Consider the following 18,398-nt stretch of genomic DNA (forward strand, 5'->3'; position numbering starts at 1 on the left):
CTTTATCACTTTGACATTTCATGACACAGGTACACTACTGACCACTGTTAAAAAACAAATTATTACTCCTCACCTAAAAGCAACTTGTAGACATGATTGATGATGTAAAATAGCATTAAATATATATTTTATTACTGTCCACCAAAAAAGCAACTGATTGTAGACACGTCATAATGACATTTAATAAATTCGGATTTTTTAAAAACATAATTAATGGATTTTACTTATTGTTATGGTCTTGTAGTTGACATGTTTATGTTAATGAGTTCTCCTTTTCAAGTTGAGAATTGTAGCGATTCTGTATTCAGGTTTTCATCCAGCCAAGTCATTGATCACATGATTTGTTGTTGTCGAACAATTGGATAATTCTTAATCAATTAGGAAACACGCTGCTTTGTGTATGACCTATCAAAATGACCAATTGTATTTTGTATATTTCAAAAACTGTTATCGCTTTTTATTATGTAGGTCATTTGGAGCACATTTTGCAATGTAACCAATTGCTTGAGCACATAGAAAAATGATATAGATTGTCCCAATTAATTCACCTCTATAGTCACTTTTTCATTACATTATTGTTCTGCTACAATTTCAAATGACCCTCTTGAACATGACGTTACTATTGTGAGAAAAAAAATACAAACTTGCCAGGCACAATTGGAGAGCAAGTTTGTTACTTGATTTCGTGATTTTGTTTTTAATTTTCAAATATACGATTCATATCAATGCAAAAAGATGCAGCTTCTTGTTCATGCTGCTATTGTCTTTCGTTTGCAACTCTACGATTAGTAAAAACTAACATGGCTGTGACAGCATACATACATGCCATCACACATGCGTACACACATGCATGTATATAAACACAATGACAGCTTGCTAATCTCCAGGTCTTCCATTTTATTCTCGTCATTATGATTTTATCCCAGATATAGCCCATAACCAACTTTATTATTTGCCTGTTAACAGAAGCAATCAGCCCCACATATCCGAAATACATACATTGTGTTGTCAAGTGTGGGAATTACAGTGTCAAAAAATATTGTGATATACACGCACAAACTATGGGGTTAACTGATTCAGCTGCTTGGCATTTTCTGATGGTGGCTATGATGTAGACAGTTGTTTTGGTGTTATTTCTTCGCTCTACAATATGTGAATCACAAAATGGACTGGCATGACAAATTATGATAAAAATTGTGTATGTTTTGTGTTAAAAAGAGTCCTTTTAAACAAAAAAGGTTTTGAAGTTCATCATAGATGCGATGCTTAAATGTTGTTGGGAGGAGGGGGGGGGGGGATGCTAACGATCAGGCCATTTTGTAGTCTCATAGACAACATGTGAAAAAACCTTTGCAATTACATTATGTCAAACATAAATTTTAAAAATGGGCTAACCTTCAAATTTAGTGTGATAGATTGTTAATCTCCATTAACTTTAGAGGTAATTGTTAATTACCATTGCTTACAGAGATAATTGTTGATCACATCACCATTTGCCATACAGGTGATTGGTAATCACCATTGGCTATTTCTATATATAATTTTGTAATATTTGTTTATTTAATTGCCTCTGGAAATTTGCATTGGGCATTACCATTGACTAATGAATTATAAAGATAACTTAGTTGATTTAATCTCATCATCTTATCTTATCTGTTTCATCACATAGGATATGGGGACTCTACAGGAAGCCCCACAGAAAATGGCGTCGTTTCTGATGCATACGTCACATACAAGTGGTTGAAACAACAAATTGGAGGGTCCAAGATTTTTGTATGGGGCCACTCTTTAGGCACAGGGTAAGTCATGGCTCAGTGCATCATTGGTACGGTGACTCGTCTTGACCCAAAAATCAAGCAATATTATGTGTTGTCAGTGGCTGGTTGGGTGACAGTGATCGTGAAAATTTTTGATCCCGAAGTTGTGTCCTTGGGTAGGGCACTTAAGACACGTTACATCACTCGACAGGCCATAGACATTGATTGATATTGTAAGAACGTTAGTCTCATTCTACATTTTAAGTGTTGGAACTCCTTTAAAAGCAATTTTAGCTCATTTAGTAAATATTGCCCAAATTATTCCTTTTGTGGGAGAGGGGCACAGCTATTTACGGCTACGCACTGTGTGCAACAATGAGCTTGACATGGTGTTAATTGCTGCCACACACTGTGTTTGACAATGATATTGGCACAGTGTTATCCACTGTGTGCGGAAATGGACTTGACACGTTGCACACTGTTGCCACAATAATCTTGACACGTTGTATGCTATCTGCAACAATGAACTTGGCAGGTTGTGAATTACCACTACACATTGTGTGCGAAAATGGCCTTGACACAGTGTTTTTTATTATTGTTGTTGTTATTATTATTATTATAATTATTATTATTATTATTATTATTATTATTATTATTATTATTATTATTATTATTATTATTATTATTATTATTGAACCAAAAGAAAACTCTCTTTACTAGTAGAAATAAAAAAGATCTGAAAACAAAACAAAAAGAGATAAAGAGAGTAATATCCAGTTGTAGAGACAAGTACAAAAATAAAATTGAAAAATGCTTTTCTTCTGGGGATATACGGGACACGTGGCGGGGGCTTAAAACTGCTGTTAACTATAATCCAAAGCCCACGATTATATCTGAAGATATCGAAATTGAAACTCTAAATAAATTTTATTCACGTTTTGACACAGCAAACAAATTTGATATTGAAAATGAAAAACATAGATTAGACAGGGCTTTGGAAGATGAAATGACTATTGAGGTCAGTGAAGAAGAAACGAGATTCGTATTTTCGAAACTAAACGAGAGGAAGGCTGCTGGGCCGGATGGATTGAAAGGAAAATTATTAAAAGAATGTGCCCATCAACTGTCCCCCATTTATACACATATTTTTAACTGGTCCCTCCAATGCGTTTCGATCCCTGAAATTTGGAAAACTTCAAAAATTATTCCTGTTCCAAAAAAGAAAAACTTGAATCTATGAACGATCTCAGACCTGTTGCACTGACTTCAATAGTCATGAAATCTTTAGAAAAACTTGTTCTTGTTAAAATTAGGAACCAGTTTATGCCATTGAGTGATAGTCATCAATTTGCTTACAAACCAGGACGTGGCGTAGAGGATGCCATTTTGCTGTTTACAAACAACATCTACAGGCATCTAGATCACGCTAAGAGCTATTGCAGATTGCTTTTCGCAGATTTTTCTTCAGCGTTCAATACAATGCAACCTCAGTTGGTTGTTCAAAAATTTACTAGTCTGAATCTAAACAAGTATATAATTGCTTGGGTGCTCGAATTTCTTACGGAGAGAGCACAATATGTTCAATTAGGACAAAACATATCTTCCTGTATAACTACAAATACTGGTGCTCCTCAAGGTTGTGTATTGTCCCCTGTATTATTCACAATATACACGAATGACTGTAGAAGTCAAAACCTGAGTGTACCTTTGATAAAGTTTGCAGATGACACCGCTCTTCAAGGCCTCATAACAAATGGCAACGAAGTGGCTTATAGGCAAGAAATTGATAGATTTGTGTCTTGGTGTGATGCCCACCACCTAGAGCTTAACATAAGCAAGACAAAGGAGCTAGTGATTGACTTTAGGAGAGTGAAGGAACCAATAGAACCGTTAAAATTAAAGGACCAATTCGTCCAGCGAGTTCCTCACTACAAATACCTTGGTGTAACAATTGATGACAGGCTCAAGTGGGATGAACACTTGAAAATAATTAGGCATAAGATGTGCAGACGTACATATTTTTTATCAAAACTCTCTCAGTTTAGAATAGATAAAACCCTCTGCACATTATTTTATAGAGCAGTAATCGAAAGTGTTTTGTCATTTTGTATAACAGCTTGGGGAGGCAATTGCTTAGCAGTGGAAAGGAACAAAATAAATTCAAATATTAAAAAATCTATTAAACGCTATATAAATGATGTTGACGATGTAGATCTTTTATACGAGAAATTTTGTATAAATAAAATAACTAAAATATTAAATGACCAGTATCATCCACTAAGACCATCAGTTATTATGTCAGAAAGAAGTGGTCGCCCTTTCTCTATTTCAACGAAAACAGAGAGACACCGAAAATCATTTCTGCCGTCCAGTATTAGGCTTTATAACAACAAGCAATAATCATTTTATACAATTATTTCGCATTTTTACTTTCAAAAAATGTAAATATTAAATTATTAATTTATTTGTTTTGCAATCTTTTCAATTTTTAATTTATAGTGACAGTTTTGACTATTTTACAGTGTTGAAATTATTCATATTATAAAGCGCAGCTCTGGTTATGGAGCTACTCCTTTTTCATATATACATCCTATTTCCATTGTATTTTTATCTTATTATGTAAATTATAACACGTCTGTACAAAAAATTTCCTTTTTGGGATGCAATAAAGTATTATTATTATTATTATTATTATTATTATTATTATTATTATTATTATTATTATTATTATTATTATTATTATTATTATGTACTCAACACTGAGACAGCTAAAATAATTACCCATGCAATCGTGACAAGTCGTATTGACTATTGCAATGGCCTCTTATCTGGTTTACTCACTAAAACAACTAGAGTTTTGCAGGTGGCTCAAAACAACGCCACTAGAGTCATATCCAGGACCAGAAGATATGAGAGAATAACCCCGGTTCTGAACTCACTACATTGGCTTCCAATTGCCCAATGAATTGAATTCAAAGTGGCTTGCATCACCTACAAATGCTTACATGGACAAGCTCCTGACTATATCAAATCTCTCTTAAACGTCAATATACCATCAAGAAATTCGATCCTCCATCTCCATTCAACTTGAAACTAGAAGGTCTACATCAAGAACAAAAATTTCCAACAGATCTTTCTCTAATGCAGCTCCAAAAATCTGGAATTTCCTGTCCCCCACAACCAGAAACTCTCCAACTTTTAACTCTTTCAAGTCCAATTTAAAGACTGGACTGTTTAAAATAGCCTTTACTTAATTTAGTTTATTGTTCTTCAAACTTAGCTTTCAGTGCTTTAGTTTTTATTTTATTTTCCCTTTGTGAGTTGAGTTTTATTGTATAGCGCCTTAGAGCATGAATTCACGGAATTTGCGCGCTATACAAGTGATTTGTTATTATTATTATTATTATTATTATTATTATTATTATTATTATTATTATTATTATTATTATCATTATTATTATTATTATTAATTATAATGTAGTGGCTTTGTGTATGTTTTATCAGTATGTCTTGTTAGAAGAAAATGTATACATATTCCTCCCTCTCCACCTAAGACTTGAGTGAAATTCTGATTGATCAAAAAAAAATAATGAGAAAATTAGACAAATATTCTTATTTGGGTAGTTTAAAAATGACGGAAAAAATGAAACAATTGTGTTTTTAGTCATATGGGCAGGAAGAGAAACAGTTACTCATTGCAGATTTTCACCATCTTTTTCAGAGTTACAACGAAATTGGCCAAGATTCTTTGTGATGAAGGTAACTACTTAGTAATGCCTCTGATATTAATCAGATCAGACCTTAGAACCTGACTCAGCTCTTTGTTACTGTTGTTAGAGATTGTCAGCTGGGTGATTGGTTCTCACAAATTCTCTCAATCAGTCTGTAGACATTTAAGGTTAAACATAGTTATGAGTGTTGGTATAATTGATCTTGTAGGCAGAGCTGGTGAGTATTGATTTTAATCAAACTCATATTATTAATATTTCCTGTGGGGTTTTTGTACTATGATAAAAAAAATTTTTTAATAGATGAAAACTTTTGTAGAACCATCCCAATCCTCCGAAACTCCTTCCAAAATACTTACGACATTGTTCATTGGACGATCTGTTTTAAAAGCAATCTAAAACTTTTTTTTTTTTTCCGAGTTAATGTGTAAACACACCTGTTGAACACTGAGCACTTCATCTGATATGGTAGAGAGCTCAACAAATGGACTATTATTGATATCATCATTATTATTTTTTTTATTATTATTATTATTATTATTATTATTATTATTATTATCATCGTCATTTTATTGTTATTATTATTATTATTATTATTATTATTATTATTATTATTATTATCATTATTATTATTATTATGATTATTATTGTTGTTGTTGTTGTCCTCGTCGTCGTCGTCGTCGTCTCTGACCAGTTGTCTTGAATCCCAAACATACACACAGGGATGATTGTCAGCCATTTCTTTGGCAGGTGATGATGTCCCCAGTGGAATTATCCTAGAATCTCCTTTCAACAACATTCAACAAGCAGCTGTTAACCATCCATTTGCCAAGGTATTGGCTGTCGTGCAAGTGTGTGTGTGTGTGAGAGAGAGAGAGGTTTGTGGGCGGGGGGGGGGGGGGGGGGGGGTGAGAGAAGGAATAGACTTATGTTTTCTTTTTCATATATGTCTTCATTTTTATCATTTTTCTATTTTCACCTTCTCCTTCTTCTTCTGCTCCTCCTCCCCTTCTTTTTTTTCTTGTTACACTGATGAGCACTGTCGTTTAAGTTAATGAGCTGATATTTTATAAGAATGTTTAATCATATTGGAGAAGATGTTGCGATTAAGTTGTCATGTTTTTTAAAAGTATGACTAAGTAATTGGAATGTGCCATTCATTAACTCACTCAACTCAACCCTAACACCGACTATATCCGTAGTTTACCTGGGTTACTTTTACCCCATGCCTATTAATTACATTTTTCTGAGACAAATTATAGGCATAGTATCAAAGCTAATTTTTTTGTTTTTGCATGATAATGATAGTTGAATAAAACTATGTACACCTTCATTTTTAATACTTTTTTTTCCAATTTTGAAAAGTAGCAAAAATCTGTAGTATTGAGTGTGTTAAGGGGAGTGAACTATATTTTATTTTATTTTTCTATATCGATATAGAGATTGTGATAGATTAAAGAGAAATTTTCACATGACTTCATTGTAAAAGACAATAACACTTGAACTTTTTGAAGGATTGCTAAATGGTTTGGCATAGTAATGGACAAATGTATTGGAACAAGTTTGATACACTTGTCAAATGTAAGTACCCTCCTCCTTTTAGCTGACGTCAATGATATTGATTGATAGATTGGGAAATAAATTGGTCACTCAATCTGTCTACATTGAAGGGATGATAAAACCCATACATTCTCCTTTCAAATTTCCAATAATGTTGTATATTATATATAATAGTCTTCTACTTCTATAAGGTATTAGACTGATGGAAAAGAAAGTTGATGGTGTGCCAAATGATATGACACAGAGGATGTAGCTTGTCACTGTCATCAACCCAGATAGATGGCGTCTAAGTGGGATGTTTTAACATTCTGTTCTTGTTATTGGTTGAAGGACGATTTTGAACCCAAAATGTTCGGTGTTTAGTATTGTGTTTATTTTATTAAAACTATTTTATTCATTTTTGTACAATATTTTCTACGGTCCACAGCTCTATCAGTATCAGCTTATTATTCACTTTTTTAGGTAATTGTCTGGTCACGTTTTATTTTCAGCCATACCGAATGCTGCCATGGTTCAATTGGTTTTTTCTGGACGGTCTTGGGGAGCAAGGAATCCACTTCAGTAGTGATGAAAAGTAAGAAACACATCGATTTTGTTATGATGTGTAGTGTGCCACTGCTTTTCTTTACTGATGCAAGACTTTTTTTTTTCTCTTTTATTTGTGAATTCGTTCAACTATAATATCAGAAATAAATAATAAATAGTAATAATAATATGATGTCTCTGTTTAAAATTTTTTTCAAATTGTCTTATGGCCATCATGTCTCGTCCTTCGTGTTTGCAAGATATCCCTTGAAAAGTGCTTCTAACATATTTAATATATTTTTTTGGATTATCTAAAAGACATTGACAGTAGCATGTAAATTCTTCCCACTCTCCTCCCAAACCCTCTTTCCAGCATTGGGTCTGTGACTCCAAACATTTTGATTCTCCATGCTAAAGATGACCTGATTGTCCCATTCCACCTGGGGAAAACGGTGAGTTGTAGTCAACTAATTATTGGATTAAGTTTTGGGAGAGGCTTGAAATTCCATGTTCCCTCTGTAGTTTATCTGGGCTAGAGATAGGCATGTATGCAATTGCATACTCGGCCACATAAAAAAAAAAAATTGTTTGTTTTGATTTTTTTAAATTTTAATATACACACAATGGTGACTTTCGTGAAAAAGTCATCAAATACTGTCTGTCTTTGTCTGGAGGACACATCATCAACCATCAGTCCATTGTATGGCCTCAAGAACATTCACGGTTGAAAAGCAAGCATTCTAGTTGGCTACATGCCATGTGAGAATGGGATATCGTTAATCAAAGAGAAAGCATTTTCATTGGCTACATGTCATACAAGTATGGGATATCATTGGCCGAAAATCAAGCTTTTTCATTGGATATGAGGACAAATTTCATTGATAGAACAGCGAGCAGTTTCATCGGACCAGGAATTTCAATGTCGCTATTCAGGATTTTTGCTAAAATGTCGCAATAGAGAGATTATTATATCTAAAAATATATAGGAAAAAAAAATGAGACTAGCCGCTGTGTCACTATTGAGGGAATGCTGCTATTACGATTGTCGTAATAGAGAGATTGCAGTATATGTCATATTGGCATGAATGGGTCATGATCTAATCGCTGAAATTGGTATATCTACATTCTTCTTTGGGTCAGTTGTTTCATATTTGTTTCTGAAAAAAAAGACCTCAAAAAGATTGCATTTATTCGCGATAAATACAACATGCCCTGACCAATATTTCAGAATCTTCAAATGATGTGACACTTAGTCTTAGGATGAAACATGCAGCCAATCAGGTACTAGTAATAATTTTAGTTATAGAATAAGGTAAATGTATGCAAAGTGCCTTTTCTAAGTGTGTAAAGATGTGTTGGAATTGGTGACATATTTGTAGCCCTATTGCCAGTCCACCTCTACAACACAGCAATTCATTAAGTAAAATAAAAAATATGAACATTTATATTGCACCCCAGCAAGCTATTTGGAACCACATTTTTATTTTTATACAATACCAGTTGACTGTTAAGCATCCTTTTTATACTAAAACTCTTACAATATCCGTCACTAGCAAGGTACTCATTCACACCTGAGCCAAGTGGAATAGTGTGTTAAGTACCTAACCCAAGGACACAAAGTTGGGACTGTAATTTTCCAAGACCATTGTCACCCATCTGGCCACTGACAATGCTTAACATTGCTTGATCTTTGTAACAAGACCAGGCACCATTCTTCTGAGTCACAGAGCCACACAAGTACACAGCTGAATTATTGTAGTCTCCAATCCAGAGGCCTGTGAGATTTGTTCTCTTTTGTCCGGTGACATGTACTTGTGAGCAGGTCTTTCAATCGTTTCATTGTGCTATAGATTATGATGGGTCATTTTCCTCTTTCATATGGCTATTTCTCTGAATTGGGATCATTGGTTTTACTTCGTCCTTACTGGGATTTCTTGCCAGAAGGGAAACAGACAGATGCATGTTTTTGTTGAAGAAGATGTATTTTATTTTCCTATAAACCACCTGTGCAATTGTTTCTGCAGTTGTTAGTCATTTGATAAGTATTTTGTGAATGATGAATTCGCTGGAGCTGCTGACTGGTTGATATCTGACATGCAAATGTTGCTTCTTGAAGCTTGGAGAAATAAATATTAATTAATAATAAAATGGAATGGAAGCTTCAATTTAATTTTCAAAGACAGATGATGTGGATGTTTCAGATTTCCCCTTTGTCCACAAAACAATGAATGAGACACCAATTATGAATCAGAAATGAGAGGGCCCTCTTTGTAAATTGAATGCAAGTTTCTATTCCATTTTATTATTTTTGACAATATTTGGAATGGAACGAACTTTTAATTAGTCTCAGACCTGACAAGGAGAAAGATTACCCTGAGATCTGTTTCTTTTCTGTTTAACTCATCATCCCATTTAGATCCACTGGCCCGACAAACCAGTTCATCATTTCTCTGTTTACTATTCCAGCTTTACCAATCTGCCAAGATGTCGAGGGCTGGTCACCATGGAGACGTGGAGCTTGTAGAGTTTGAAAGTCATCATGGATTTGGACACAAGCTGATTTATCAAGCACCAGAGTTACCCGACTTGGTTAGGTAAGACTTTTGTCATGGCTGACCTTAGATTAACAGTAAAACTTCGAAGGGTATGCTTGCACTATTTTGGCTATATGTTGTCCCAATAAGGTCAAAGGGATGTGGGCGGGTGGTTGGATGGGAGCATCACCCTTGAATCATATACCTATGATGTTCGCATGGGTGTACGATCCGATCGTGATGTCGTTTCTTCTTCTCTTTACTAGCCTATCCTGCTTCTTTGGTTTGTGATTGTATTTTTGACAGGGGATATTTTTTTTTCTGTAAATCTTCTGCCTGTTTGTTCTTGGTTATTTATAATTTAGCTTATGATATCTTTAGGTTATGATTTTGATTTACATTTGTACTATCTTTGTTAGATTGCTTATTTCTTTGTTTCAGCGGTTTCTCATATAACCTCAATTGTGTTGGAAGAGACCTAAAGCAACAAACAAACAAAAAAAAAAGGGATGTGGTTACACTATGCGGGGTATATATGTAATCCCAATAAGGTCGAAGGAGGTAGTTACACTGGGTTTTGAAGTTTGTTTCAGAATTCTCGCACTGTACTCACATAATATAATAAATAACCTTGCATTTGTTATCAAATGAAACTCTATTCAATTACCTATTTAATTTGAGAACATCAAGTTCGACACAATTCTGCATTCGGTGTACCTAATGGTTAAAGATGGTGACCAGTGACTGTTTGTCCAAACCATGATTGTATTCCTCATCTCCTCATGAATCTGGTTCTCTTCTTCAAATCTTTGACCTCACAGCATTTCATTCACCTTAGGGAAGAGATGGAAGTCGCATGGGGCAAGATCATGTGGATAGGGCGAGTGTTCCAACAATTCCCTTCGAGAAGTTTGTTCACAACTACAGGTTCATTTTCTTGATGCAGAATGACGCCTTGTTCTAGCAAAGTGGGTCATTTTTTTGGAATGTTGGTCTCAGTTTGTCTTTAACCCTTAACCTGCTGAGCCCCATGTCTCCTAATGTTTTGTTCCGCCATTTTCCTTTGATTACGCTTGGACAAGGAGCAAAAGTACAACAAACTTGCCAAGTTACAGTTCCCTGACACGACAACCAATATACTTAGAATTTGGTATCGAGATTTGTTATATATGACATCAGATTGTCTCAAATTTTAGTAGCTCTAGGTTGCTTATAAGCGAAATTATAGGGGGGGGGGGAACTTAATTCTGAAATACACCTTTTAACATCGCCCTTGATTATATACCTTTCTTTATTACAGTTACTCTAAATAATCACAATTACTCTAACTCAATCTTTTTTTTCTCACTCTTCCACAGAAAATTCGTTGCCAAATCAAAATGAGTTATGTGATTTGTGAGTTTCGTTTTCTAGAAGTCTTCAAGCCATGAGAATTATTGTTTACGTCCAAGTTGTCCTTATACATACTAGTATTCTCAATGTTTGACACAACTAATGGACTGAATTGGGGACAAATAAATTCCCCGTACAGTTCCATATTTTTAACTGCTGGAAAATAGTGAGGAGAGCTTGACCCATTTCTCAGGATGGAGGGCAAAGGGATTTCCCATGTTTGTCTGCTACATGGGATAGGACAATTGAGGTCTTTCTAATTAAGTCCTTTTCTTTCTGCATAACAATAAACACACATGCTGATTTGCTAGTTTACTTGACATTTTCTTGTTTTAATATTTAAATCTTGAGTTGGATGTCCATTTGGTGAAAATAGACTAACTAGGCTTGTTTTATTTTTTTTTAAATTTGGCTGTTTCTAGTTATTTCTTTTACTTTGCTGACCCCGTGACCTCAAAGCTGTGACCCTTGATACTCTGTCTTCAGAGGAAAAATGAATTTACCTTTTATTTTGTTGTTGTTTACCATAATTTTATGTATGTAGCAGTTAATAGTAAATGGGTTTGTAGTCTACAGTGTGACGTGTGCAACAATTGTGGCTTTGAATTTTAAAGTGTGATGTGTGCAAATGTCAGGCGGTCTTTGAGATGTTTGTGTGTGTGTGTGTTGAGATCTAAAAAAGGAGATAATTGTGTTCATTCTGGTGATGTCACAAACATATCTATCAGATCCAGTTCCCTGCAATTTTTCCACCCGGTGATTAAAAAAAAATAATAATAAATTATTTTTCAGTGAGCTCATTTTGAATGAACAAGTTTTTACTGTTTATCTGTTTAGATAAAGAAATTCACCCATTTATTCACAATTTAAAAATATAGTTGTCCTTCGAGCTGGAGTCTATCCCAGTTTCTATCTCGGACAATATCAATTACTTGCTATCCTTTAGGATAAGACGCTAGTCTATCAGAGTGCTTTCCTCAATATCTAACATACCCAGCTACCCATTAACTGCTGGGACAGGGGTCAGAAAAAAATTTGACTGCACCCGGGATCAATCTTGGCCTTTTTTTGTGTGAAGCAAGTGGTCTACCAACTGAGCTATTACAACGGCCTATTCACAATGCACATCTATTTTGTATTTGACAAGAAACGTGTGTAAATAAATTCAAAATGTTTGTTGAGAGAGAATGGATTTGTCTAAATCACTTTTGACAATGCTATGATTTAACTTGTGAAAATTTGTCAAAATAAATTTAAAACAATTTCATATGTAATTATACTTTGTAAATACAATTCATGGGGTCTTTCGACCTCCTTTTGTTGGGTAGAGTCACTCTCTCCATGTCTTTCCTATATGAGGTGGTTAGCAGTAGGAAGTGAACCCAAATTATGTAAGGTGGCCATTAGTAGGGAGTAAATACGGGATATATACACCTACTTACTTATCGAACCAGCGACCACTGAGCTCTAGCCCTCGGTCTTGTGCCATGACGTAGAAGTTAAATTCTTTTGTAGTTGTTCCAGGTGACTATAAAGTGTGTTAATGTGTTGGATTTGGTGGAGGGAATGTGCATCTCAGGTCTTCAAGGGTTGACATTCAAGCAAGTGTGTGGTTACTGTTTCATGTGGGTGTTGACAAGGGGGCAGGAAGGGGATGTGTCTTGTAATTTTGGGGATTATACACCTAGGGGATAACCTGGGACTATGGAAGGTTGAAACCAGTGGAAGTGGAAAGTAAAGCCATGACTGTGAGTGTAAATTTGGAGCTTCAGAATATGGATACCAGTGAATCTGGGACTATAAGAAGATGAACACCAGTTGTTATGGGAGGTAGACCCCAGTTGGGAGGGAACCCGGGGCTATGAGGGGAGTGATCATAGACCAAAAAAAAAAACACAGTAATGTTTTTATTGAAAAGAGCTCCATTATCACTATGGTGTTTCCAACTGCAGTACTGCAACGGATTGCTTATTTTCTGATCAAAGGATAAAGAGGCTACATGCTAGATACGCGATTTAGTTGCCGGTTCCATGGATGAATACTTCTGTAAATTGCCAACAACCTACTCTTATTCATGAATACTTCTGAACAAAAGAGAAAATGAAGCAAAAAAATTTCCAAAATCCAATCTTCCTCTGATGTTTTCAAAGCAAGCATTTTGAAAATTGGTACTACATGAAATAGTGGACAACTTATTTTCTTGAACAAGACTGAAAGACAGAATAATTTTACAACCAAACGTAACTTTAACCATAAATTTGACAACAGTCAATGGACTAAAACACTGGGTCTGTAATATTCAAGCACAACACCAGATGAAAAATTTTCAAACACTGATTAGTAGTTAGTCATACATTGGATCAGGTTGCCGGCTACATAATTCTGGCCAGATAAAAAATGAATACTTTTGATCCAGGATGCGAGTTGCCGAACCCCACAATCTGTTGCTTATATTTGGTTGATCCGGGATTCATACACCTGGTCTTCACAGCCCTACTATGTACAGATTGACCCCGAGACTGATTGGTAGATATGTGGACACCCGTGGAGATTATACCAAAGATAATGAGAGGTCAGTATGTATTAGAGGGAAGAAACAGAGAGATCCGGGAATGTGAACAGTTGTGGGGAATGAACTCGAGAATACGTAATGTAAACACAAAAGGAAGTGAACCAGGGACTAAGTAAGAGATGTTATGAAAAATGGAGAGGAAACCCAGGACTTTGAGGTGTGAACACCAGTGGGGAGTAAACCTGGGGCTATGGGATGGCAGCACCAATGGGGGAATGAGCTGGAGGCTCTAATACTAATATCATATGTAGACAAGTGGGAAGTCAACCGGGAGTGTAGAAAGAATATGGACACAAGAGGAATGTACCTACTTTTTGAGATGGCAGTGGGGATTGACAGGACAATGGGAGGTGGACATAAGCGGGGAGTGAACCTGGGACTATGAGAGATGGACATCACTAGGGAGTGAACATAAGACCACCTGGTATGGACACCAGTGGGGAAAACCCGGGACTATGAGAGGTTAACACCAGAGGGGAGTAAGACCAAGGCTATGAGATTATGAGTGGTGGACATCAGTAGGGAGTAAACAAGGCGCTATGAGAGGTTGACACCACTGGGGACTGAACCCAGGAGCATGGGAGGTGGACACCAGTGGGGAGTGAACCCGGGGCTGTGGGATATGGACGGGAGTGGGGAGTGAAACTGGGGCTATGACTATGAGATATGGACACAACTGTGAAGTGGGCCACCACTAGGGAGTGAACCTGGGGCTATGAGAGGACACCATGGGAGGCGGACACCAGTAGGGAGTGAACCCGAGTCTATAATTAGGAGGTAGACAGTGGGGATATGAGAGTAGAGGTGGACACCACAGGGGAGTGCACTCGAGACTATGAGAGGTGCACAGCTGTTGAGACTGAACTTGGATCTATGACTATGATTATGATATAGGTGGACACCACTAGTGAGTAAACGCGGATATGGAACCCAGTGGCAAGTGAACCCGGGGCAATGAGAGGTGGGACAATTATTGGTAACTTTGTCATTTTTGTGGCAACTTATGGGCAAAGAAATGGCAACAAATGCAGATACCAGGTATATGGACTTCAGTGGGGAGTGAACCTGGGACTCTGGAAGGTAGACACCCAATGGGGAGTGACCCAGGACTATGGAAGGTAGACACCACTGAGTCACTGAGGAGTGATCATGGAACCATATCTGGGATATGGACTTTAGTGGGGAGTGAACCTGTGGCTATGGGAGGACACCACTGGGGAGTGAACCCGGGACTATGTGGGTGGACACAGGATCATAGGATATGGACATCAGTATTGTTCCTGAAATCTGATGTTTTATCTGTAAAATGTTACTGAAATTTGAATTTTAGTCATTGAGGGTAGGCATGCCTGTAAGAGTAACAGTAATGATTTTAAAAAATCTTGTTAGCTTTTTGTAATATGATCATCTCTTCAGTTAATCTCCATCCACCAATTACTCTCAGTCCCACTACACCTTTCTCTTTTATGAACTTGGTTTTTACGAAAATCAATCGCAATTTATTTTGCAAATTGTTTTTTTTCTTGCAAAATTTGGGAATTTGGTTGCAAAATTCTGGATTTTTATTTTTCTGGTGCAAAAAACCGCTATGTCAGCTTGGGCCACTTTCTTGAAAAGGATTAGTGCACCCAAAAACTTTTTTGCTTGCAAAAGTTAACAATATTTCGAAATATTTTCACCCATTTTAGGGTGGGTTCCTACCTCCACAGTGGCAGGGAGGTACTTACTGTGTCTTCATATCCTTAATCTGTTTTCCAACATGCTTTCTCTCTTTGTCTTGGTATGAGATTGCTTGGTTTTTGTCCCAACCTGGTCGGAGTCCCTTTGGGTGGGAGGGAACAGTCAAATGCATAGTTATTGTTTTTGGGAGATATTATTCCTCGTAAATAATCTCTTGATATGTATTATATTTGTTCTTTTTAATGTATATATGAATGTAAGCATTTGAGTGTATTCTCTTTTGGATCTTGTGCTTGTGTCTGGTGAGACTTAGTTGATATCAGACTAAGTACATTGATGGTATGCTCTTGGAATCTACATCTGATCCCTATTTGTTCCCAATTCTCCATTGTCTTACTCTCTCTTGGGTGCTTTAATTGTAATTCTAGAACTTTTTGACTATCCCATTTTCTTCCTTTTTACTGGCGCTGAACCTAAATGTGTTGCAAGCGCCATAAAACCCCCTTAAATCACCCATTTTAAGGTTAAAAAAAAAAGAAAGTTGATTGGATGTACTAATGTTTATCAACAAAAGTGGCCCCTGGTGGCCCATGTAACCCCATACGGTAATAATGAATGCATTCTATCAATTATTCTGACTTTCCCTCTATACAAAGGACTTCATGCAGGGCCCCATCAAAACAAAATGCGTTCTTTGGCTGAACAAAGACACAAAACTAAATGGGGGATAGGGAAAACGACAATAGAAGTAGAAGTAGAAGAGATGGAAATTTGAAAAGGTATGTGTGAAACAGTGCCAAACAAAGCAGAAAGAAAAATGCCAGAGAAAATCAGCCAAAGGCATTCAATTTTGCATGACGACTTTTTAAAAATTAATTCAATGCTTTTCTTTCTGATTTGTCTGGCACTTTTTCAGTTCACCAATGCCTGCTCTGATGTGTACTTATTTGCATGTCTGATAACGCAAATTGTGATAGGATCATTGTTGTGATAGAACTAACGCAAAATATTGTCCATTACAACGTTAAATCAAAGCCATAATTGCGATTGGTTACCAGACCTGCAAATATGTTCAGGTAGGCCTGATATCTAGTTTTGTTTTTTTTTCACTTTGGTACTTTCAAAATAGAAGAGATAGAAAGGACATGAACTGATGTCAGATCCCCCTGTCCAGGATGACCAGATATGTTCTCCCACAGAGAATTCCATCAGTTGGACAGAATTAATTTTGTTTTTAGGAGTTTTATAGCACTCGCTACACTTTTAGGTCATCTCAGTACCAATAAAAAGGAAGATTATAGAGGAAAAGTGTAGATCTGAAGATATAAGTGCTAAAGAAAAAGATAAAGGGGACCGATTCAAATTAGGAAGAGAAGATTCCAAGACCAATTCACTGATGTGTCTGTTTTGACATTACCTATAAGTCCCATCCAGCACAAGCAAGGGATCCCGCTAAGGATACACTAAAAGGTCTACAAAGTATGATATAGTCAAAACCAAACAGTATAAAACAGCTGATATACAAGGGAAATTATGTGGTACATAACAGAGATGATTTACAACGGGAAAATGTATCTCAAAATTTACTTTTTGTTAATGAACTTGAGTGCCAGGAAGAGAGAAAAAAAAAGAGCAGTCTCAATTCAGAACAAAAACAGGAGCAGTCTGTAAAGGAAAAACATAAAAGGAAGTTGAAGCAGTGGTGATGGTGACAAAAAGTGAAAAATGTTGAACAATTGCCTTTAAGCCCCATTTCTACTGCATTAAACCCCACTTTTAGAGCAATTGAGATGATAAGACTATCATTGATACTCTAGCTAACTTCTGGAGAGTGGGAAACTGCACCTGTGTGTTCCACCACACATCAACTCTCTCATTGCTAGCATATTGTTTCGAGAAAATGTAATTTTAAAAAGGAGGAAATTCCTCTGGACTCCAAAATCATGGATTTTGTTTGTTTTTAAGGGTTTTACGGTGCTTGCAACACATTTAGATTATGTCAGCGCCAGTAAAAAGGAAGAAAATGGGGTAGTAAAAAGTTCTAGAGTTACAAATAAAGCACCCAAGAAAAAGGTAAGACATAGGGGAACTGGGAACAAATAGGGATCAGATGTAGATTCCAACAGCATACCACCAATGTACTTAGTTTGAGATCACCTATAAGTCTCATCCGGACACAAGCACAAAATCCAACAAAGAGGAATACACTCAAATGCTTACATTATAAATTCAAAATAACAAATATAATAATACATAACAGAGAGATGATTTACAAGGAAAAAAATATCATCTCCCAAAACAATAACTATGCATTTGACTGTTTCCCTCCCCGCTAGGACTCCGGCCAGGGCCAGGACAAAACCAAGTAATCTCATTCCAAGACAAAGACAGAAAGCAAGTTGGAAAACAGATAAGGGGATAAAAGACACAGTATGTACCCCCCTGCCCACTATGGGAGGTCAGGAACCCCACCCAAAATCGTGGATTTCTGCGGATCCGAGGAAAACCATCAGCACTGTTGAAGATACAGCAAGAGTGATCTCACTATGGATACTCCAACCCAAATAACTGTTTGTACTAAGAAGAAGACAGATGAATCCAGAAGATAAGCATGGTAGTACTGTAAAAAAAAAGAGACGGAATCCTTAAA

At 36.3% G+C, this 18,398-nt stretch overlaps 1 protein-coding gene across 1 annotated transcript in view; it reads left to right on the top strand.

The window, feature by feature from the left end:
• Positions 1-12,770, top strand: part of LOC144963121 (lysophosphatidylserine lipase ABHD12-like) — a 29,121-nt gene extending 16,351 nt beyond the window's left edge. The window contains exons 6-12 of the mRNA XM_078896785.1: positions 1,670-1,799; positions 5,479-5,516; positions 6,236-6,318; positions 7,537-7,619; positions 7,944-8,022; positions 10,037-10,164; positions 11,463-12,770. Of these exons, the coding sequence (XP_078752911.1) occupies positions 1,670-1,799; positions 5,479-5,516; positions 6,236-6,318; positions 7,537-7,619; positions 7,944-8,022; positions 10,037-10,164; positions 11,463-11,487 (566 nt within the window). The 3' untranslated portion in view covers positions 11,488-12,770. The remainder of the gene's footprint in view (positions 1-1,669; positions 1,800-5,478; positions 5,517-6,235; positions 6,319-7,536; positions 7,620-7,943; positions 8,023-10,036; positions 10,165-11,462) is intronic.
• The last annotated feature ends 5,628 nt before the right edge of the window (positions 12,771-18,398 follow it).

Source organism: Berghia stephanieae, chromosome 1 (assembly GCF_034508935.2).
Source record: "Berghia stephanieae isolate SIO BIC M18660-M18661 chromosome 1, UCSD_Bste_1.3, whole genome shotgun sequence".
Classification (NCBI taxonomy): Eukaryota; Metazoa; Mollusca; class Gastropoda; order Nudibranchia; family Aeolidiidae; genus Berghia; species Berghia stephanieae.